The 24191-nt window shown below is 33.5% G+C and overlaps 1 protein-coding gene across 1 annotated transcript in view; it reads left to right on the forward strand.

Moving 5' to 3' along the window:
- Nucleotides 1–24191, forward strand: part of KHDRBS2 (KH RNA binding domain containing, signal transduction associated 2) — a 721197-nt gene that overhangs the window by 78646 nt on the left and 618360 nt on the right. The window contains exon 2 of the mRNA XM_036870525.1: nt 22918–23045. Within this exon, the coding sequence (XP_036726420.1) occupies nt 22918–23045 (128 nt within the window). The remainder of the gene's footprint in view (nt 1–22917; nt 23046–24191) is intronic.

Raw genomic sequence — 24191 nt, forward strand, 5'->3', positions numbered from 1 at the left:
GTAATCTCAGAGATGGATTGGACTGACTCATGATTAAATATTATGTAGAGATAAATTCTAATGTCAGCATGTAAGGAGAAAATTGTGTATGTCAAAATAATTTTTAAAATCCATAGAATGGTGCCATGTTGAAAAATGATATTCAGTCTCTCAGTGAGTCCTACACTTTTCAACAATATTAGGGAACAGTTAGCCATTTCTTCATGTGAATACCAGATGAAAGAGTTATGTTTAGAAACTCATATTCACATGCATACCTACACCCTTCACACACACACACACACATGCATACCACAGCCATGCATATTTGCAAAGTACTAATGTTATGAGAAGCAAACCCATTTCTACTACCTCTCACACAGTTTCAAATTTTACATTTTTTATTATTCAGTTGAAAATATTTTCTAATCTCCATTGTGAAATCTTTAGGCAATGGCTTATGAAGTATATTTCTTAATTTCCAAATATGCAGGGATTTCTAGTTATTTTATTATTTTGTTATTTGTTTCTAACTTAATTATATTATAGTAATAGACTGCAAACTGTATTATTTCTATTTGTTAAAATTTGTAAAAATTAGTTGTTAGCCCAGTAAAGGGTCAATTTTGTAAATTTGTGAACTTTTAGTGTGTGGTTGAATAGAATATTCTTTTAGCAACATCAATATAAATTAGTGTTTTATATGCCCATAAGTTTAAATTTCTAACTATTTTGCTCAAAGTACGGATTCCCTTTTTTTTTTCTTATTGATCTGTCAGTTATTGAGATGAATCAAGTTTAACTGCAGCTGTGATAGTGGATTTTTCTGTTTTCTCTTATATATAGCACTATCAGTTTTTGCTTTGTCTATGTTGAGGCCATGCATTTAAGTGTTTATTAATTTAGGAGCTTTTTATCTTTCTGATTAAGCCTATCATCACAATGAAGTGACTTTTAATCTAGTTTTTCTTATGTGCCTTTGTGATATTAGCAAGGCTATTCCAGCTTTCTTTTCTTTTAGGGTGTGTGTAGTATGTCTTCATACATACATCTCTTTATTTCCACTGTTCTGTTTCCTTAATTTGTGTTTTTTATAAACAGCAAATAATTGTGTTTCTTTCTAATCCAACAATCTTCTTCTTTAAATTGGAGCTTTAATTTCATTTCTATTAAAAGTAATCACCAATATATTTGCTTTGAAATCTATTATAATCTAAATGCTTTCTATATGTCTTACTTCTTTGAAGTCACTATATTTTTTCATGAATTATTTTTCCTTGATTATTTTATTATTCCCTTTTTACTGTGTTGGAAACCTATATATTCTTATGGTGTTCTTTCTTCCATTGCTCTAGAAACTGCAATATATAATTTTTAAAGTTGGATGATAAGCATAGTCTAATGTTAATTGCTAATTCCACTCTTCTCTTGAACATAAGTTTCTTAGAACACTTCAAATCCATTTATCCCTCTGGGCTTATATGCCACTTTTATTGTATGAGTTATTCATGTATGTGTGCACACATGTATTTTACATATGTGTGTATATAAATAAGTGTATATAGATGTGTACATGTGTGTTTGTGTGTGTATATATTGCCTGTTTATATATGTGTATTCATGTCTACATATATTTATTTATATTTATATAAAATCCACAGTAAAATCTTGTTATCATTTTGTAAAGATGATGAGTCATTTGGATTTCCCCCTGTAGCTACTATTTGTGCTGCTCTGCTTTTTGTCATTTCATGTTTGCACTTTCATCTGAGGTCATTTTTCATCTGAAGAATACTCAATATTTCAGTTGCTTGTGTTTGCAAATACTCAGTTTGGTTTCGACTGATTGGTCTTTATGTTACCTTCATTTTTGGAGGATATATTTTTATTTGGTATAGAATTATAGGTTGCTAGTTATTTTCCTTCACATATTTGGAGACATCATTCAGCTGTGCTCTGACCTGCATTGCTGTTTTTGAGAACTTATCTGTCAATTTATCTCATGAGCCCCTCCAGTACATCTTTTTTTCTCTAATTACTTATACTATATTCTCTTTATCTTTAATTTTGCTACTTCATGTTGACATAATCAGACATAAGTTTATTTTTATTTATCTTTCTTGGGATTGATAGGAATATTGAATGTGTGGGTTGATGTGTATCATCTGCTTTGGAAACCTCTTAGCCATTATTTCTTCATTTTTTGCTTTTACTTCATTTTCTCTTTTCTCACTGGTACTTCAATTAAGTTTATTTTAACCCTTCCTTCTGCTTTTTATATCTCTTATACTCTCATATAATTTTTCTTTTTTTCCCTCATGCTTCCATCTGTATTTTATTATTGAATATTTATATTCTGAATATTCTCTTTGAAATTTTTAAATATTACCAATTCTTGTCTGAATTTTTTAGTTCCAGATTTCATCTCCATAAATATTGAATATTTGTCTTTTCTTATAATTTTCATTGCTGTACTTCTTATGAGTCTGTGCCTATTTCTGTAGTTTGTGTTCTGTTCATATTGTCTTTATCTGTGTACATGATTTTATTTGTTGCTGGATGTTGTTATTTAAAAATTACTTGAAGAAATCAGTATTTTTCTAGGATGATGATGTCTTATTCCAAAGAAGATATTCCTTTTCTCTGTCAGGTGCCCAGGATACTAGATATTCAGAAATCACGTTAGTCATATTTTGGGGCCTGAGGTATTTCTGGACTCCCCAGTCGACTAGTGTCCTGTCTTCCACCCATTCTTTGAGTGTTCCCTTACTCCTTTTCCCCTTTACCCACCCTGATTCCACATTTTGTCCGTGTAGCTCAAGAGACAATCAGCCTGGTTCCTGTGTGGTCTCTTCTGTGTTGGCAGATGCCCCAAGGGCCAAAGCAAACCTAAATGCTAGACCGACCGCTTCAGATTTCACCCTTCTGTTGGATGTGGGCCTAGAAATTCTTCTCTCTCTCATTAGACTTTTAAGATTTTGTAAGTCTTAAATCCGGTAGGAGGATTGATTCAAGTTATCCAGTCTGCTATTTGTAAAAGCAGAATCCCTCTCCCAATACCAGTCAGTAATACATTTTAAAACTTCATTTACTTAAACTTTCCAGATTCTATATTTTGATACTTTATGCTTCTATGTTACTATATATTTTTTCCTTTGGCTTTTAAAAAATAAGTCCTTATGATTATGGGAAGCAAGTTATATTTCCATGTTACATATTTTGGACAATATGACACATTCTTTTAGAATCAAACTGTCTAATCAAGACATTAGTTGGTCACTCTTATAGAAAATGTAACTTAAATGTCATTTTACTTATGAGCCTATATCCAAATACTCTAGCTCATTTTTTGTTCTCTGCTCTCTTGGTACTTCACTAATTCCTCTTATCACATTTACCACATTGTATTACAATTATGTGTTTGGAAATAGCTCTTCAATAATAAAGACTGAATACTGTTAATATGTGTATCCACAGAGCCTACCACATCATCTGGGATTTAGTAAGTGCACGATAAATGTTTAAATATATTAAAATTTTACTTCTAAGTCAGAAATATTAATTGAGAATAATGTGACATGACATCAAAAATTAAAAAAAATCCTCTGAATATAAAAACCAGAAACCAGTTATTAAAGGCTCCTTTATTTTTTTAAGCATTATTTTTTTCTGCTCCTTTGAATATAGGGTTGATTGATCAAAAATAATCTCACTATCATTTAGCATGTGATGTTAGGTTTGTGAGAGAGTCTCACCTCTCTTTTGAAAAAGGCATAGAAACATTTCTTCTTCTGCATTATTTAAGTACGTGTATTATTCTCTTTGAATTGATTCCATGTTCAGAATAAATAACAGTGTAGGAGAGATGTTGAAGATAACAAGAACATAGTCTTAAATTTTGTTCTTTGACACCTTATTTTTTTTTAAATCAGATGATCTCTTTTTGAGAAGATATGAAGACCTTCAGGACATATAGTTTCCATAGTCTGTTAGTCCACCTACTCTTGATTTCAGCCCCTATAACCACTGTCACAGGTTTTAGGTCCCTGATTTTAATAATACCACTTGGCTCTCCAGGGACTAAAAACTAAAGCTGTCTGGACAAATGTGTCCAGGTGCAGACTTCAGGCTTCTTATATCCGGCCAAGGCTTAGGAATCCAGGCTTTAAGTCTACTCAGATATGCTTTGTTCTGCTTGAAATCTCCTCTTCTTCCACTGGGAGAAAAACTGCAAGTGCTGAATAAGAAAAAGGAAAGAAGGAAGAAAAAGAAATATGTTCAAATTCTTGGAAGAAAGTAGATCAAGCCTTAGCTATGTTACTTTTGCTTTGCTTCCCAAGACCACCATCATTGCACTGCATCATTATAGTAATTTACGGAACTTCAGTCTCCCAGAGACCTTTTGAGTAAATATATTTTAAATGCTTAGGGTGTGTTTTCAGCCCTTTTAGTTTCCTAACCTTTAAATGATCTACTGCTTTTATTACATATAAACATTTCTGTGTATTTCATAAGAATTTTAAGTTTTATGATAAAACAGATTAGATATGTTGAGAGATTTTAAAGGTCCACAGAATAAATCATTGTGTCAATAGTTTTATTTAGAAGTATCACTCAACTTTATTCTTGATCACATTGTTCAACCTTTTGTTGAATGATTCCAAATTGTCATTGAATATTTTATGTAGCAGTGTAGATGTTTTTATGTACAGTGATCCTAGTACTTGAAAGTCAGCTTTTCTGAAGGTTTTTGGTATTTAAAGGTAAAATAGTATTTGGGGGGTTGTTGATGAAAGTGATGAAAGCTTTAAGCCCTTCAAGTTTGGAAGAAATGGAACTGAATGAAAATAAGTGGAAATTGATTATTGTGATTATTGTCCAGCTAAATTTTGCTGCTGTGGGTGAAATCTGAGAGTGGCAGAGACTTGCTGCTCAGCCAGTTTTCTCTTTCTGGGCACTCAGATAAAAAGAGAAAACTACCTTTCTGCATCTCCCTTTCAGATAAGCTGCAGTCCTGTGAATGAATTCTGGTTAAAAGGATGTGAGTGAAAATGATGTCACCATTTCCAGGCGTGCTTCTGGCCCTTCTTCAGTGCCTTCAGTTAGCTGCTTCTCTTTGTTACGCTCAGGGTTAATTTTTTGTTACCTGAGGGAGGACTGTTCTGTATGACCTTACCCAACCGTTACCACCAGTCAACATTTGTATGGGTTTATAATTTACCTAAGTTACCATTTTCAGGAAGTTTTATTCTCTGAAATGTCATATTATTACAACTTTCTAGAGTGCCAGAATGAAATTGGAAATAGTCACGGCAAGGGCTGTTAATTTCAAATAATAAGGCACAGTTGTTTGTGGAACCGTTGTTGGGGAGATGTTGCTGGAGGTCACAATCCTATTTGGTATGAAAAGATCCCATAATATATTAAATTTTCATACCTGCATTTCTATAATCATGAGTGATGCTTCTAATGTGATATATAATCCTTTTCTGCATGTGGCAGAATGGTATAAAATGTATATAGTGGAGTTAAAAAAATAAAGCATATTAACAGTCCAACAGTAGTATTTTTTGCACAAGGAAATTTTGCCATGGATGCATCTTCTGCAGTATAAATCAAATCTCAAAGTAAACAAGTGAAACATCAAAAGGCAAAAAACAGAATTTGAGCTTTCAGAGAGAAAGATCTGCAAGAGATAGAAGGCAAGGCTGTCCAGTTTGCTGTGGACAGAATCTCACAGTTGATACTTATTTTCTAAATACATTTTATTCTTATATTAAATACCAAAGTGTTTCATCATTACTCGTGTCTCTTGGACTAAAACCTATTTATGAAAACAAACACACATGCAGTAGAATAAGAAGTTTAAGGCATTTATTTTCTATTACAAAAAGGATATTATTTCCCAGTCTCGTTTCATCTCTGAAATATTATGACTACAATCTGGCTTCTTTTTTCTGTATGATTCTATTAAATCTGTTCTATCAAGGGTCAGTTCTTCCCTTGATAATTTTATATATTGGGTTGGCCAAAAAGTTTGTTCGTTTTTTTCCCGTAAGATGGCTCTTGTAGCACTTAGTTGTTTTTAACTTCATTCAAAACAATTTTGTTAGATTGTACGTGACAGCTGTCATATCAGCAAGCATATAAAAAGAGACTTATCAAAATCGGTGAATTTTTGTGTAGCCATTTTAATGTTGAAGATGGAAGAAAACATTTTCACCATATTATGCTTTATTATTTCAAGAAAGGTAAAAATGCAACTGAAATGCAAAAAAGGTTTGTGCAGTATATGGAGAAGGTGCTGTGACTGATCGAACATGTCAAAAGTGGTTTGCGAAGTTTCGTGCTGGAGATTTCTCGCTGAACGATGCTCCACAGTTGATAGTGATCAAATCGAGACATTAATTGAGAACAGTCAGCGTTATACCACGCAAGAGATAGCCAACATACTCAAAATGTACAAATCAAGCATTGAAAATCATTTGCACCAGCTTGGTTATGTGAATCGCTGTGATGTTTGGGTTCTACGTAAGTTAAGCGAAAAAAAACTTCTTGACCGTATTTCTGCATGTGATTCTCTACTTAAATGTAATGAAAACGTTCTGTTTTTAAAACAAATTATGACGGGTGATGAAAAGTGGATACTGTACAATAATGTGGAACAGAAGAGATCATGGGGCAAGTGAAATGAACCACCACCAACCACACCAAAGGCCAGTCTTCATCCAAAGAAGGTGATGCTGTGTATATGGTTGGGTTGGAAGGGAGTCCTCTATTATGAGCTCCTTCAGGAAAATCAAACAATTAATTCCAACAAGTACTGCTCCCAGTTAGACCAACTGAAAGCAGCACGGGACGAAAAGCACCTGGAATTAGTCAACAGGAAATGCATAATCTTCCATCAGAATAACATAATACTGCATGTTTCTTTATGACCAAGCAAAAACTGTTACAGCTTGGCTGGGAAGTTCTGATGCATCTGCCATATTCACCAGACATTGCACCTTCGAATTTCCATTTATTTAGGTCTTTACAAAATTCTCTTAATCGAAAGAATTTCAATTCCCGGGAAGACTGTAAAAGGCAACTGGAACAGTTCTTTGCTCAAAAAGATAAAGAGTTTTGGGAAGATGGAATTATGAAGTTGCCTGAAAAATGGCAGAAGCTAGTGGAACAAAAGGGTGAATACGCTGTCCAATAAAGTTCTTGGTGAAAATGAAAAATGTGTCTTTTATGTTTACTTTAGAACCGAAGGCACTTTTTGGCCAACCCAATATATAGTATTTTCTTTTAAAATAATTTAATGTTCCGGGATGATTTTATTTGATGAGGAATACACATTATCTGTTTTGATAACAACTAACTGATGTTTACAAGGATTCAGATGCTTAATTTATGACATAAGTTTGTTTTTTAGAGTTACCCCAATATAAGAGTTAAACTGAAGAGTATCTTTTAGAACTGTGTGTGTTTGTGCATATGTGTATTTAGAGAAAGAGAGAAAGAATTTAGGTTGGGTTTGAAATTTGCAAGTGTTTTTTTTTGTTTGTTTTTTGTTTTTTTTGAGTATTCATTGTAGATGGAACTTGGTAGTGCTTGAGAGCAGCGGTCCCCAACCTTTTTTGGCACCAGGAACCAGTTTCACGGAAGACAATTTTTCCGTGGACTGGGGAGGTGGGTGAATGGTTTGGGCGGTAATGCGAGTGATGGGAAGTGGGAGATGAAGCTTTGCTTGCTCTCCCACCGCTCACCTCCTGCTGTGTGGCCTGGTTCCTAACAGGCCGAGGACTGGTACCAGTCTGCGGACTGGGGTTTGGGGGACCCCTGCTTTAGAGTATTGTTAAGAAAAGTTCAGTGACTTTGTGACCTGTACCTGTTCCTGACTTTCTCCTCTGTCTTTATTTTAGAGACTAATTCTGGCAGAGTTTCTTAACCTCATCTTTAAAATCATTGAAAAAAATCGGTGATTATGTTGTTGTTTGTGGATCAGTGTTAAGTTAACCATGCCTGTTCATGTTTCTCTGATAAAGTAATTTGTCTTGTGAATATTTCTTAATTGGAAGCACGTGAAGAAATATAACATTTCTAGAAAAGAGATAATCTATTCGCTGATGATTTTAAGAATACTAAAATAATATGCTTTAAGTTTTCTATAGTGACTAGCACCTGTTAAGTGTTTATCAGGAATTTATTATTTAACCAGAGAATTATTAGGAATATCATCTCTATTTTCTACTATTCCACCCAATAAAGTGGGTGGTCTGAGGTTCTTTGATAATAATTTTTCTTAACAGATAAATAAAAGCCAAACTATTTTCAGTATTTCTTGCTTATGAGATATTAGCTCTAAATAGCACTTTGTATACTATTCTCAATATCTGATGGTATGGTGGTAGTTAGTGAGTGTGTGAATGTGTGTATATGTACATGCATTCCATGTACATATGGGGTGTGTAAGACCTTATACCATACTTTGAGGAATGCTCTGTAAATCACCAAAAATGAAGCTCATCCACTTTCACAAAATATATGATCTGCCTCTGTCTTACTCTGTCTTTGATTCTTGTCTTAAATCTTCCCTTTTAACTTTTTCTCACATATCAGGAAAGGAGAGTGGCAGGGGTGAGAGGTGTTGAAAACACTTTTTGCTCTTCCTACCCTGAGAGAGATGTTGAAAACACTTTTTGCCTTTTCTACTTCCTCCTGTCGAAACTCCAGTATCTTTTACAATAATCTTTGCATGGAATGCTCCTCAGACTATAGAGATGGCATTATGTTTAGCCATTTAAAATAATTAAGTTTTTGTTATTAACGTGTTTATATATATATATATATATATATATATATATATAAATTTAGATAGTCTAAATTTATAGTATGCCTTACAGAGTCCTTTAACTTGTTTTTATTCACTGATATGTCCCAATCACCTTGAACAACGTCTGTCACATAATAGATAGTCAATGTTTGTTGAATATACAAAATCTTGTTTGAAATGTGGATGCATAGATAAAAGTTTGACTGTAGCAACTGTGGGATTATTTAATCTTTTTCCATTCTGCTTTGCTTACTTGTATGTTATTCTTTTTCTACTGATAACATACTTATTACATATATAGTATAGATGTTTTATGTATGTGTGGGTAGGTGGATACATAGTTAAATATCATTAGGTGGAAGTTTATAGCCTTGACTTGTTAAATGGTGCATATGCCAACACACTGCCTTGCATGTCTGGATGTGGAGAAGACAGACCAACAGCAGTGTGTCTACATATGAAGTGAGGACAGGAAGTCAGTAGGGAAACAATGCCATCTGTCCATCCATCCATCCATCCATCTCTCTCTATTATGTGTCTGTGTATCAATCATATATCTATTTCTATGTATCTGTGATTGTATTATGTAGCATAACGCTTCTTATCTCATACTTGAATATGGATATATCATACTTGAATATACTTGCATGTATATTTGTATCCTGAAAATATTTTGAAAGGACACTGGAAAGACTGAGTAATGTCTTTCATATAAAGGGATAAAGAGATAAAAGATCAGGGGAGTTGCCACATTTCTATGCTTTTGAGGTACCCACAGATTATGAAGTTGAATTGAGTGGTCAATTATTAGTCAAAGTTGGTATGAGAATCTGAAGAACACAGTTTCTGAAAATTTAAGGGCAAAATTCTTATTCACTGATATTTGGGAAATGGTGTAACTGTATTATAATAGTATTTCCAGCTATAATCAAATGCATGTACTAGTGTGAAGTGTATAATTGGAATAAACACAAGCCCTATACTACTTAGTATGGATTTATTTTTAAGTAAAGTTACTTTCACATATTGCTGGAAAACTACATCTTAAATAACAAATACTTATTGCATGTGCATTTAAGTAACTATGTAGAGTTTTTGACCCAAAGGGTTATTTAAAGATGACTTCTTGGATATCTATAAGAAAAAATATTTCTAAAATCAAGAAGATAGATTACACATCCTTGAAACATTTATGTCTTTAATTTTATGAAAGTGCATAACTTTGAAATGTGTGAACATTGATATTGCTGAACATTGGCTGTCTTTTATAGAAATAGTCTTCTCTCCACTAGCTTAAGGCGTTAAAGCACAAATGACTTTATAATAGTAACTAGTGTTTTAAGGTTATAGGATAAAATGTTTTATTCTTCTAATCCATTTGTCCAAAGCAAAAGTGAAAGTTTGATTCAAAAATTAATTCAGTTTTGTTAAAGGCATGAATTTTTCTACGTGTAGTTCATTGTGTTCTATTATTTATACTAGCTAGATGCCATTTATGTGGTGTCTTAAAGTATCTTGGACATTTTAATATGAACTGCACACTTTTGTTCTAAGCATCTTAACATTCACAACCCTTTCTTACAACTTTCATAATGTCTTTCAACAGTCTGCCACATCTGCCACATTTTAATTATACCTTTTCTGTTCTATTTTTATATAAACTTCTTTCATCTGTTTATATAAGCTTTAGAAGTTTTATCTCTACTCTAAAATCTGTATTTATAAATTCATGTACTTTGTCCTTACTAGACACACTAGAGAGCTTTCTTTTCTTTTTTTTTTTTTTGAATTTTATTTTATTTATTTTTTATACAGCAGGTTCTTATTAGTTATCCATTTTATACATATTAGTGTATATATGTCAATCCCAATCTCCCAATTCATCACACCACCACCACCACCCCACTACTTTCCCCCCTTGGTGTCCATATGTTTGTTCTCTACATCTGTGTTTCTATTTCTGCCCTGCTTTCATGTTTATTAGTCTGAAAGACAGGGCTCAAGAAAGCTCATTTTTAATGCTTAGTGTGATAAATAGTCGAATTGGCTATACATGTCTTACTAGAATAGTAAACTCCTTCTGGACCCATTTTCTTAGAAGCAGTGTTCTCAGAGTAATATTAAGGAACAGTTCCTGTAAATGATTGGACATGTATTGTGTATGATACCAGTTAGAATTCATGCTGATTTGATTGTACCACAGGAAAATACAGGTTTTTAGAAATACTGTTTGATCTATGTTCACAATAGAGTATATAAGTTGTAACTTGATATTATGGTGTATATCTTTATCACATTTGCCTCAAATTGTGATGGCATTTTAGGGAAAACATAAGACTGTTAATTTAGCTTACATATCCAAGGGACCTTGAAATTACCTGTATATGACAAATTCATTTATTATCATCTAATACCTTATTTTTGATTGAAATGTTCATGTTCTGAATCTTTGTTTTGAATTTTTCTCATAAGATTAAAAGCTTAAGTAGGTGCTCTAATTATTGTACAAATTCTTTTGTCATTGTGATTTTTATCCTGCTTGGTAAAATGCAAGAAGACAACGTAGATTATAGAATGACCAACATGGTTCCATCTTAATTAACCCTGAGCCAGAGGGGCCCTGCTCTGAGCGCTTTGCTCTGTGGAAGCCCCCTGTGGTTCTCCTCTGGCTGTACGTCCCCCTGTGGCAAGGAGCCTCATAGGACCAAATTGTTGTGCCCATGTAGAGCTGACGCCCCCACCCCCATTTTCTAGAACATATTCTAGACACACCTGAAACACCCAAATCCCTGCCCATTTGACCCCATACCCACTTCTAGGGCCTATTTAAATATATTTCTTGGGACTGTCTTCCTGAGGGCAGACCTCATTGCTAGTGTATGAAAATCTAGCCTGAAGGTTTCCAAGGAATGGCTACATTCAGGGGATGTATGGCTGGAGCTTGGTAGTGTGGGCTGGGTGTCTCTCTTCCCATAGACAGACCACGCCACTGGGTGCATACCCCGAGCCTAAAGAGTGTGTGCAGAGGATGTATGGTGGAGCTTGGTGGTGTGGGCTGAGTGTCCATCTTTCTAAGGACAGACCATACCACAGATGTGCCCACCCCAGACCTAAAGAATTCTAAGATATGGCTCTGTGCAATTTGGTCAGGTGGGATGGATGTCCACACAGATGTGGGCTTCACCTTGTGGTACTGGATAGAGCAGAGAGTAACCTGGCTCTTCCCATGCCATCTGTTCTCGCACAGAACTTGAAGGAGTCTGAGGCATCTAAATTCCATCAGGTCTTTCGCCTAAGTGTAAGTCTACTGATTAGGAACTAATGAATACTAATACCAATATTAAGTTGGAAGGCTATTTGTCATTGTAGAAGAATAGAACTTGTTTTATTTAACTCTTTGTTAACTTGGTTTATAACTTTTAAATATTTAGCCTTATGGTATAAGGGCTCCTATTTGCACAATTACTACAGGCCCTGAAAATGGTAAGAGTTGGTCTAGACAGACGTTCCAAATTTCATTTTATGAAAACAATATTCACTTTTCATTAAAGACTTGAGTTCTTTTTATTTACATAATTATAGATCCTACATGGAGCTTTGAGGTCACTTGGTCCACTCCCCTACCTAGAATGGAAGATCACTTTGTAGAATCCATGACAGATGCTTATTCGATCTCTGTTGTAATATTTTTAGACACAGTCAGCTTAACAACATGCAAAGCATTGTTCCTAATTATTTCATTAATTTAAATTAAAAATAATTTCTAATGTTCAGTCCTGTTCTTTTTCCCCCCCAATTTGTTCATATGAAATAGAGCTAAGTGGCTGTACTGTCCAGCCTAAACCAGGGAATCAGTGCTCAGGCACCCTTTTCTGTACTAAGACTTTCCTCTGGGGATGAGAATATATGGATTTTTCTCAGTTGGACTGTGCACACTTTATATATTTTTATACATGCCATTCATTTTTATATTCATTCAGTGAAGATTTATTGAATATCCATTGCCCAAGGGCATTTTTTCTTTCTTTAGCTCAGAAAAGATTTTCAGAGTGCTGTCATTATTTCACAATAATAATTTCAATTTTACTAGATAAAAATATAATATGTGCTCTATAACAAAATGTATTTATTTTTCTAGGGGAGAACTTTGGTGACTAAGAAATTTCTGATTCAGTCTTCTTTCTTAAATTTATTTTATTAAAAACGTTACTGATTTGGAAGAATAATGTAGTGATACTCTCTTCTAAAGAATGTGTGGTGGGAAACAAAGATTGTTAAGAGAATGTAAATATCAAAATGTAATTGATGTAGAAAATCCTGAGGCATCTACACGAAAATATTAGAACTGATTAAAAAAATACAGCAAGGTTACAGGACACAAGATTATACACAAATAAATTGTATTTCTGTGTCAGAGATGAATGATCCAAAATGAAATTAAGAAAATAATTCCATTTACAGAATAAATTATTTAGGATTGAGTTTGACAAAAGAAGTCTAAGGAATGTATGAAATTACAAAGCATTCTTGAAAGACATTAAAGGAGACCTAAACATAGGGAAATGCATCCCATGTCTGTGATTTGAAAGACTAAATATTATTAAGATGACAAAATTCCTTGATTGACATACAAATTCTTTGCAATTCCTATCAAAATTCCAGCTGCTTTCTTTCATACACTGGCAAACTAATCCAAAAATTCATATGGGAATCCAAGAGACCTAAATAGCCAAAACAGTCATGAAAAAGATGTACAAATTTGGAAAACTCATACTTCCTGATTTCAAAACTTACTACAAACTGATGAAATCAAGACAGCATAGTATTGGCAATGTGGTATTGACATAAGGATAGACAGATAAATCAATAGAATAGATTTGAAAATGCAGAAATAGATCTTCACACTATAGATTCTTAAGAAGGGTGCCAAGAACATTCAGTGTGGAACAATAGTCCTTTTGATAAATGGTGGTGGGGCAAGTGGATATCTACATGCAGCAAAAGGAAGTTGGACCCCTACCTCACAACATATACAGAAAATTAATTCAACATAGATCACAGACCTAAATGTAAGAACTGAAATTATAAAATTCTATGGGAATAAATCTTTTTGACCATTAGTTAGGCAATCGTTTCTTAGATATGACATAAAAGTTAGGTGACAAAAAAGGAGAAAAATTGGACTACATAAAAATTAAAACTTCTGTGGTACAAATGATACCATCAAGGAAGTGAAAAGAAAACACAGAATAGGAGAAAATATTTTCAAATTACTGTGTGATAAGGGACTTGTATCCAAGAATGTAAGGAAACCTTACAACTCAATATGAAAAGACTATTAATTTAATTAAAAATAGGCAATGGATTAGAGTACACATTTCTCCATAGAATATATGCAAATTACCAGTAATCAGATTAAAAGATGTCAACATAGTTAGTTATTAAAAGTGCAAATCAAAATCAGAATGAGATACAACTTCATACACACTACGATGGCTAAAATAAGATAGACAATAACAAGTGTTGCATGTTAATATGATGCAGTAACTTTGGAAAGCAGTTTGGCGATTGTTCAGAATGTTAAGCATATAGAAACTGTATGACTGAGTTAATTCCACCCCTAGGAATCTATTCAAGAGAACTAAAAACAAATATCCACACAAAAACTGGTACACAAATGCTCAAAACAACACTAGATATTTTATCAAAAATGTAGAAACAACCTAAATTCCCATCAGCTGATGAATGGGGTAAAAAAAGTAAGATGTATACATACAGTAGAATATTATTTGGCTGTAAAAAGGAATGAAGTACTGATACATGCTACAACATGGATGAACCTCAAGAATGATATGCTAAGTGAAACAAGCAAGGCACAACAGGCCGCATGGTGTGTGATTCCATTTGTGTGGAAAGTTCAGAAGAGGCAAGTCCATAGAGATAGAATTCTATAGTTTATCATGACAAGCTATGCCGTTTGTGAGACCTATGGAATCAAGCCTACCTTGAGATGAAATTCAGGCTGAGTAGCAACCAGACACTGGCCCCTTTCTCTTAGGTCCAGGGATGGTTTCATTCCTTAAGGATTTACTGCTTTATTTGCGAGGAGAGGCAGACTCAAAGAATAAAACTTTTCTCACTGCATCTAAAGAAGAGCAGCCAGAGACAGGCCTTTGTGTGAATTTGTTCAGCACCACGCCATGGTGATCAGAGGCCCTTCATAAGATATGGCCAGTCTGTTTTATCAGAGCTGCATGGGGATAACTAAAAAGAGGAATACGAAGAACAAATGGAAAGTAGAATGGATCCAAGAAGCTAAAAAAAACCATCATCTTTAACTACTGTAGAAATTTTATTTTCTAATATAGCCCTTGATTATTTGCCCTTGATTCATTATAGGAGTTTCCCTCTTTATTAGTTGGGTAAAGATGACTGGGGTAAAGGGAAAAGGTTGGTAAATTTTTGCTAAAGATTGGAAATCACCACAAACACCAAGCCCATAAATTATATCCTAGCTAATTTCAAAACAATCCAACAAGGTAGGGGTTTATATATATACATATATGTGTGTATATATATATATATATATATGTATATATATATATATTTATATATATATATTTATATATATGTATATACATATATATATTTATATATATGCATATATGGAATCTCGGAATTTCTTCTATATACCAGTGTCATAATTGGGTACCATTTGAATATATTATTCAGCAAGATCAATGCTCCTAAGGAAGACTGGTTCCCAGTTTATTATTTGTGCCATTCATAAATACTGCAAATGTATTTAATAAACTTCTGAATTTGGTTTACATAAGTATGGCTTATTGAAATATATAGGTAAGACATTAGGAATGGTATGAAAAACAATAAAATAAACTATTCACTGTGATACTTGGAATCATAAGCCATTGGATAGTTAGCACTTGAGCACAGAGTGTTACTTCTTCTCCCTCCCAGTGACTTACACACAGTAAGACACTCTCTGTAACATTTGCTAAGTGATGAAAGCATTGGATGAAGAAACTGTGCCCTGGAGCAGATGAATGTGAAGCAGGTCATACTCAGTTCTATTTAAATGCTTTTTTCTGTCGACATGTTAGGAATTTTTAACTCCAGTGAATAATAGCCCACCTTTATTCAATTCAGGAAAATTAAACACAAGGAGTGCCTGATGTAATTAGGCTTTTAAACATCTTGAAAATAAATGAAAACCAATTTAAGCACACCTGGGTGTAGTATTTCTGTAAAATTAGTCAAAATGGTGAATATATTCTGATTTAGATAATTATCACAGTAAAAGTAGGCTCAGAAAAAGTATTTTAATTTGAACCAAACAGTGCAGCTTGAGCAGCTGATTTTAAATTTGTTGTTTTCTTTTTATTAAGATGGTGTATCCCAAGATACCTTTGGCAAGAGTAAAGTCTCTCATTTTTTCCCACAAACATAGGACATATGTTCTACTCATGCTTTAGAAATATAGTTGAATATGAATATGAGAAAATCAGAAATAAATTATTAATGACTTCAGACTGCTCCCACGTAACATTAGTAATTCACTGGAAAAAAATCAAATATATTGAGTAAAAAAGACCATCTTGAGAGCTTATTTTTCAATATATTTTTTTATATGAAAAATTATATGCATTACATGTCAACTCAAAAGTTTCAGCCAACTTTCTAAACTACAACCAAAATTATAGCTAAACAGCAACATATAGTAACAAGATCATGTTTGGTTGTAAAATGCTTAAAATATCACCTAATGTTTACTAAACAATAAGGGTGTAAAAAGTAGTTGTTTTGAATGCTCATCCCATCCTTTAGATGTCAGTCCCTTTTCCCTTAGGCTTTCAAACATGTACATTCAAACATGAGATTAAAACCACTCCAGATTATAAAAATTATTGTATTGCATTTTGTGGGAATAAATATGAATTTTAAAATGTTGTGTTTTGTGGAAATAAATAAGAGTTTTCCCATGTAAGCAATGATCTAAAAATCATTTTATTGACAGGCACATATATTGTATGACGTTTTTGACTTAAATACCAAGAGACATTTTTTCTAGAGAAACTTATTTGGACAGTCTGATGAGTAGTTCGATTTTGAGTTTATAGTTGATCGTTTATTGTAATGGGTGCTGGGAATAAAAAAAAATAATAAATGTGATATGGTCCCTGGCCTCAAGGAGGTCACAGTTTAATGGTGGCAAAAAGTTGTAAATAGAACAGTACAAAGTGATTAAAAGTGCTGTATTTAAAAAGTACAAAGTGTTAAGGGAGACCCAGGATGGGATAGTCATGCAAGATGAGTGTTCAAGCTTTTAAAAACAGGAGAGTAGCCCTCCACCAATCAGAGGACACAGGAGGGATCAGGAGTGGCAAACTAACGACTTTGGAAGCATGCAGTCTGCTTAGGGTCTGAGCAAGGATGGAATGCTGTGGGACAACACTAGACTGTGGCCAGAGACAAGAAAGGAATGGCTGATTGATTACTAGTGACAGGAAAAAAATTAAGAATTTAACTTTCAGGCAGCAAGAAGCAGGTACTTGTCAGTGCAGTGACACTCATTCAACCAACAAAGAAAATCTGAATGCTCAGTAGAGCCAGGGAATAAACATGACACAAATACCATACTGCTATACAAAAGAGGAATGTGTAAGGCTCAGATCTATGTTTAAAAAAGCTAGCTGGGATGTGAAAGATAAGTCATGCATGGTCTTCAAGGAAACTAGTTTAAAGTCTGCTGCCACAGGTGGAAGTGGATGGAAAGGGTCTGGAGTAGTGGAGAGCCCCTGAGTGGAGGCTGGGGTTGAGGGGCCCCAGTGGGACCAAGGGGACTCGGTGACTGTTGCCTGCACAGTGAGGAGGGCCAGGCAGCAGCTCATGGGTAATGGCTAAGATCCGTGTTCTTCTTGTTCTAGGGTGACCAGAAAGAATAGGCTTTAGAGTTAAGGTGAATTCAGTTAAAGTTTCAAGTGTCTTGGAAATTTTAGGGTGGAAATGTCAAGTCAGAAGTTTTAGAACTCAGAAAGGTAGTTTGGGCTCAATGTCTGAAAAAGTGAAAGGTGGTTGATGCGGATGGTCGTCATTGCAGATGGTGATTTTTTGTTGATGGCCATTCTGATCTGTGTGAGGTGATACTTCACTGTAGTTTTGATTTACATTTCTCTAATAATTAGTGATGTTGAGCATCTTTTCATGTGTTCTCCTTTTTTTATTTCCTTTAAGTGTAAAGATTGTTTTTTTGAGCTTTTTCTTGTTTTTTGAGGTAGGTCTGTATTGCTGTGAACTTCCCTCTTAGTACACCTTTTCTGTATTTCATAGATTTTTGGTATGTCACATTTTCATTTTCATTTGTCTCCAGGTACTTTTTAATTTCTCCTTTGATTTCTTCATTGACCCAGTAGTTGTACAGTAGCATGTTGTTCAGTCTCCACATATTTGTGATTTTTACAGTTTTCTTCTTGTAGCTGATTTGTACTTTCATAACATTTTCATTGGAAAAGAAGTTTGATCTGATTTCAGTCCTCTTTAATTTATTGAGACTTGTTTTGAGTCCCAGCATATGGTCTATCCTTGAGAAAGTTTCATGTGTCCTTGACAGGAGTGTGTATTCTTCTGTATTTGGATGGAATGTGCTGTACAAATCTATCAAATCCATGGGGTCTAATGTTTCATCTAAGGTCACTCTTTCCTTGTTGACTTTCCGTCTGGATGATCTATCCATTGATGTAAGTGGGGTGTTAAATTTCCTTACTATTTTTGTGTTGCTGTCAATTTCTTCCTTTATGTCTGTTAATAATTGTTTATATATTTTGGTGCTCCTTTTTAGGTATATATATATTTATCATTATTATGTCTTCTTAATGAATTGTCTAGAGTTTTAGTTTTGTAAAATGAAGAAGTTATGGAGATCTGTTGCACAATAATGTGAATGTACTTATCACTACTGAGCTATACACTTAAAAATGATTAAAATGATAAATAATGTTATGTAGTTTTTACCATAATAAAGAGAATACCTTCTTACTATACCTTCCATCTGACTTAATCCAATGAGTGAAGTTGTGCAAGGTGCATACAGGCATACCAACATTTAACTCTCTTGTAATCTCCACATAATCCTATGGTGTACTGTGGTGATAGCCACTAAAACTAAGTTAGTGAATGCTAAAATAAATCCTTGAATCTATCTACCTATCTAAATATCTATCTATCTATATCTTAACACATAAACAGTGAAAGAAAAACAAAAATATTAAAATCTTTGTAGTTTAACATTTTGTAACAAAATTAAGCTTTCTTTTATGTATTATGTTTTTCCAATAATATGGAAGCCAAATTTAAATAGAGACTGTATAAACAAGTAACTATATAAAATGACTCAACATCTCTATAAAAAACTGATCAGTTATTGCTGGATGATAATCAGTGCCTTTCCATTTTTATGGATACCTATATTGTCTGAACATTCCAAAATGAATATGTATTAATTATGAAGTAAAAAAAGAATTACTTTAAAAATTTACAAAATGCATTATTTTCCATGGTTTTAAAACCAGGCAAGTTTGGTATATACCACTTTGTGACTATACAGTCGAGAAGTGCAATGACTGATCTATTAGTCATATATTAATAGATACATCAGGGAAGACAAGATAATTCCCTGAAAACTATCAGAAGGGCAAAATAAATATAAAAAATTTTAAGGAAAACATAAAGATGGCCAAGAGGCACATGAAAAGATGCTCAACATCATTAATTACTAGAGAAATGCAAATCAGAACTACAATGGCTTCACACTGGTCAGAATGGCCATCATCAAAATATTCACAAACAATAAATACTGGAGAGGATGTGGAGAAAAGGGAACCCTCTTGCACTGTTGGTGGTAATGTAAATTGATATAGCCAATATGGAGAACAGTATGGAGGTTCCTTAAAAAACTAAAAATAGAACTACCATATGACCCAGCAATCCCACTACTGGGCATATACCCTGAGAAAACTATAATTCAAAAAGACACATGCACCCCAGTGTTCATTGCAGCACTATTTACAATAGGACATGGAAGCAACTTAAATGTCCATCCACAGATGAATGGATAAAGAAGATGTACATATATACAATGGAAAATTACTCAGCCATTAAAAGGAAGAAAATTGGGTCATTTGTAGAGACGTGGATGGACCTAGAGACTGTCATACAGAGTGAAGTAAGTCAGACACAAAAGACAAATATTGTATATTAATGCATATATGTGAAATCTAGAAAAATGGCACAGATGAACGTGTTTGCAAAGCAGGAATAGAGACACAGACATAAAGAACAAATGTATGGACTCCAAGGGGGGAAAAGGGGATGGGATGCATTGGGGGACTGGGATTGACATATATATACTACTATGTATAAATTAGATAACTAATGAGAATGATGCTGTATAGCATCGAACTCTACTCGATGTTCTGTGGTGACCTAAATGGGAAGGAAATCCAAAAAGGAGGGGATATATGTATGCATATAGCTGATTCACTTCGCTATACGGAAGAAACTAACAAAATATTGTCAAGCAACTATACCCCAATTAAAAGAAAAAAAAAGAAAAGAAGTTTTTAAAGGAAAGTATAGAAATTAACAGAAAAAGCAGTGGAAATGGTATTTCATCCAGCTCCATTTCTTGATGGAAAAGTTGTTGGAATTAATCATCAAGTGATCAAATTTCAAATCTCTAAAAATGCCTAAGTGGTAGTTTTGTAGAGAGCAAATAATGTCAGACAAATTTAATTTATTTCTATGACAGAGTGACAAAGATAAACCAATAGGGATTGCATTGAATCTGTACATTGCCTTGGCTATTATAGTCATTTTGACAATATAATAATACCATGTTCTTCCAATCCAAGAACATGGTATATCTTTTCATCTGTTTGTGTCGTCTTTTATTTCTTTCATCAGCATCTTATAGCTTTTGGAGTACAGGTCTTTTGTCTCCTTAGGTAGGTTTATTCCTAGGTATTTTTTGTTTTTGATTATATGGTAAATGGGATTGTTTCTTGAATTTCTCTTTCTGATCTTTCATTGCTAGTGTATAGAAATGCAAAAGATTTCTGTGTATTAATTTTGTATCCTGCAACTTTACCAAATTCATTGATGAGTTGTAGTAGTTTTCTGGCAGCACCTTTAGGATTTTCTATTTATAGTATCATGTCATCTGCAAACAGTGACAGTTTCACTTCATCTTTTCCAATTTGGATTCTTTTTATTTCTTTTTCTTCTATTATTTCCATGGCTAGGATTTCCAAGACTATGTTGAATAAAAGTGACAAGAGTGGACATCCTTGTCTTGTTCCTGATCCTAAAAGAACTGCTTTCAGCTTTTCACCATTGAGTATGATGTTAGCTATAGGCTTGTCATATATGGCCTTTATTATGTTGAGGTATGTTCCCTGTATAACTTTCTGGAGAGTTTTTATCATAAATGGGTGTTGAATTTTTTCAAAAGTCTTGTTTGCATCTGTTGAAATGATCATATCATTTTTATTCTTCAGTTTCTTGATGTGGTGTATCACACTGATTGATTTGTGGATATTGAAAAATTCTCACATCCCCAGGATAAATCGCACTTGATCATGGTGTATGATCCTTTTAATGTTTTGTTGGATTCAGATTGCTAATATTTTGTTGATGAATTTTCATGTTCATCAGTAATATTGGCCTATAATTTTCTTTTTTTGTGGTATCTTTGTCTGGTTTTGGTACCACGGTGATGGAGCTTGGGAGTGTTCCTTCCTCTGCAGTTTTTTGGAATACTTTCAGAAGGATGGGTGTTAGCTCTTCTCTCAATATTTCATAGACTTCACCTGTGAAGCCATCTGGTCCTGGACTTTTGTTTGTTGAGAGTTTTTTAATCACGAATTCAATTTCTGTTCATTTTTGCTATTTCTTCCGGATTCAGTCTTGGGAGATTGTACCTTTCTAAGAATTTGTCCATTTCTTCCAGGTTGTTCATTTTATTAGCCTGTAGTTGCTTGTAGTAGTCTCTTATGATCCTTTGTATTTCTGTGGCAAATAAATTAATTTTAAAAAGGAAGGAAGGATAAATAGTGTACATTTGCTTAAAAAATATTCAGGACTTCCCTGGTGGTGCAGTGGTTAAGAATCTGCCTGCCAGTGCAGGGGACATGGGTTAGAGCCCTCATCTGGGAAGATCCCACATGCCACAGAGCAACTAAGCCCATGCACCAGAACTACTGAGGCTGCACTCTAGAGCCGACAAGCCACAACTACTGAGCCTGTATGCCACAACTACTGAAGCCCACGCACCTAGAGTCCATGCTCCGCAACAAGAGAAGCCTGTGCACCACAAGAGAAGCCCATGAACCACAATGAAGAGTAGCCCCCATTCGCCACAACTAGAGAAAGCCCACACACAGCAATGAAAACCCAATGCAGACAAAAATTAATAACTAAATAAAAAATATTCATTTTGGGAAGATTCTCATAAGGATAAATTAGTATTTCCTCTTAAACATCTATGTAGGTAATTTCATGTTGATGAATATGAATGATAGCATTTACAGATTTAATCCTTTGTGTGACTTTTCTGTGACCCCCCTTTTTAATTGGATTTAAGTTTGTTAGAATATAAAATAGCATACTGTTTATCTCTACTACCCTGTTTTAGATAATGGATGATTTCTATTTTCAATTATTTTTCCTTAGGAACAATTCTGACTAAAAACAAAACATTTAACGTTAAAATATATTTGTTCTATTCATTGCTCCTAGGAAATTTATGTTTGCTTAGATATTTTAAATAATGAAAGGGAATATTCTTTCTCAAATTTTGTTTGAAGATGTTAAAAGTTAATTAAATGCATCCTTTGTTTCACAGAAGACAGTCGTATCTTCAGTCATTGCTTTTTGGTTTTAGTTGATATAGATCATTGTACAGATAGTACAGTAGCATAGCTTTCAGTCCTTTTATCAAGGTTCTTCAAAATCTTATTTAAGAAGGGGAGTGATAAGAATAGTCAGTGTATTTATGATGACTTCTCATTTCATTTAATGTTTTTCTTGTGAATTTTTTTCAGAAATTGAAAAATTTCAAGGTTCTGATGGAAAAAAGGAAGATGAAGAAAAGAAATATCTTGATGTCATCAGCAACAAAAACATAAAGCTCTCAGAAAGGGTATTGATTCCTGTCAAACAGTATCCAAAGGTACTGCAATATATGCTTTGTTCTCATAGAATTAAGAAAAAATTGATAAAAATAAGATGATGTTTTATTCATTGTCTTTCATGAAATAAATGTAAAGCTTCATTTTATTAATATATACAAATATATGATACTGACATAGAAAAAGGAAAACACTTTGAAAGTACAATAATTTTCAAATGATGGCTGTATTTTTATTCTGTGAATATGGGAAGCATAACTAGATATTTTAATCATTTATTTAACATGCAAATAGTTCGACAATTTGATTTTTCAAATATGCACACTCAATAATGTTTTGGTTCATGTTAAAATGCATATTCTTATTACAAAAGGGAGTAGAATTAATGCTACTGTCAATATACAGCATTAGCCAAACAGCAGAGAATTATTATATTTAGGAAGGTAATATAGTCTTTATTAGACCCTTGGATTGTAAACTCTAGTCTTCTATATTCAGAGTCCATTTATATAATGATTATGATAGTATTTTCTTGAAAATACTTTTTCACTAGACACTTTGTCATCAAGTGATATTTTTATCAGCAGAATCATGATTATAAAATATAACATTTCAATAGCATGGTTTCATTACTTATATTCATAAATTCCAATGGTTGAAAGCAGTTTCTTTCTTTTTTTTTTTCCAAGTAAATTAACTAAGCAAAAAAAAAAGGAAACTCAAAGATTTAAGCTGGTAATTAACTTTCTGAAGAGTGTATCTGAAGCAAAGACCATATAATTATCCTAATAATAAAGATTACAGAAATAAATGCTGTAGTTTACCAATTGTCTTCTAATATGATAAAGTTTAGTAAATACAATTAAGTAGAAGGTTGTGTTTATAATTATTTCAAACAGAATAAGCTGTTACAGCACATCAAACCATAAAATTTAACTTTCAGATGAGGTGTTTTGGGCATACACGTTTTGGGTTTTTGTGTTTATTTTGAGCTAGACTTACACTATTGCAAGATAGGTACATTCAATAGATATATATTTATAATTTAAGTTTTATGAAATTTACTTTACAATTATGTTTTAAAATATTAAATTGGGCTGTCATGGAAATGTACATGAAAAGTTTTACTTAGTAATGAAATATGGTAGAAATATGATGGGGTATTGTGTCTTTTTTAAGGAACCTGG

The sequence above is a fragment of the Balaenoptera musculus genome, chromosome 11 (genome assembly GCF_009873245.2).
Source record: "Balaenoptera musculus isolate JJ_BM4_2016_0621 chromosome 11, mBalMus1.pri.v3, whole genome shotgun sequence".
In the NCBI taxonomy this organism is placed as follows: domain Eukaryota; kingdom Metazoa; phylum Chordata; class Mammalia; order Artiodactyla; family Balaenopteridae; genus Balaenoptera; species Balaenoptera musculus.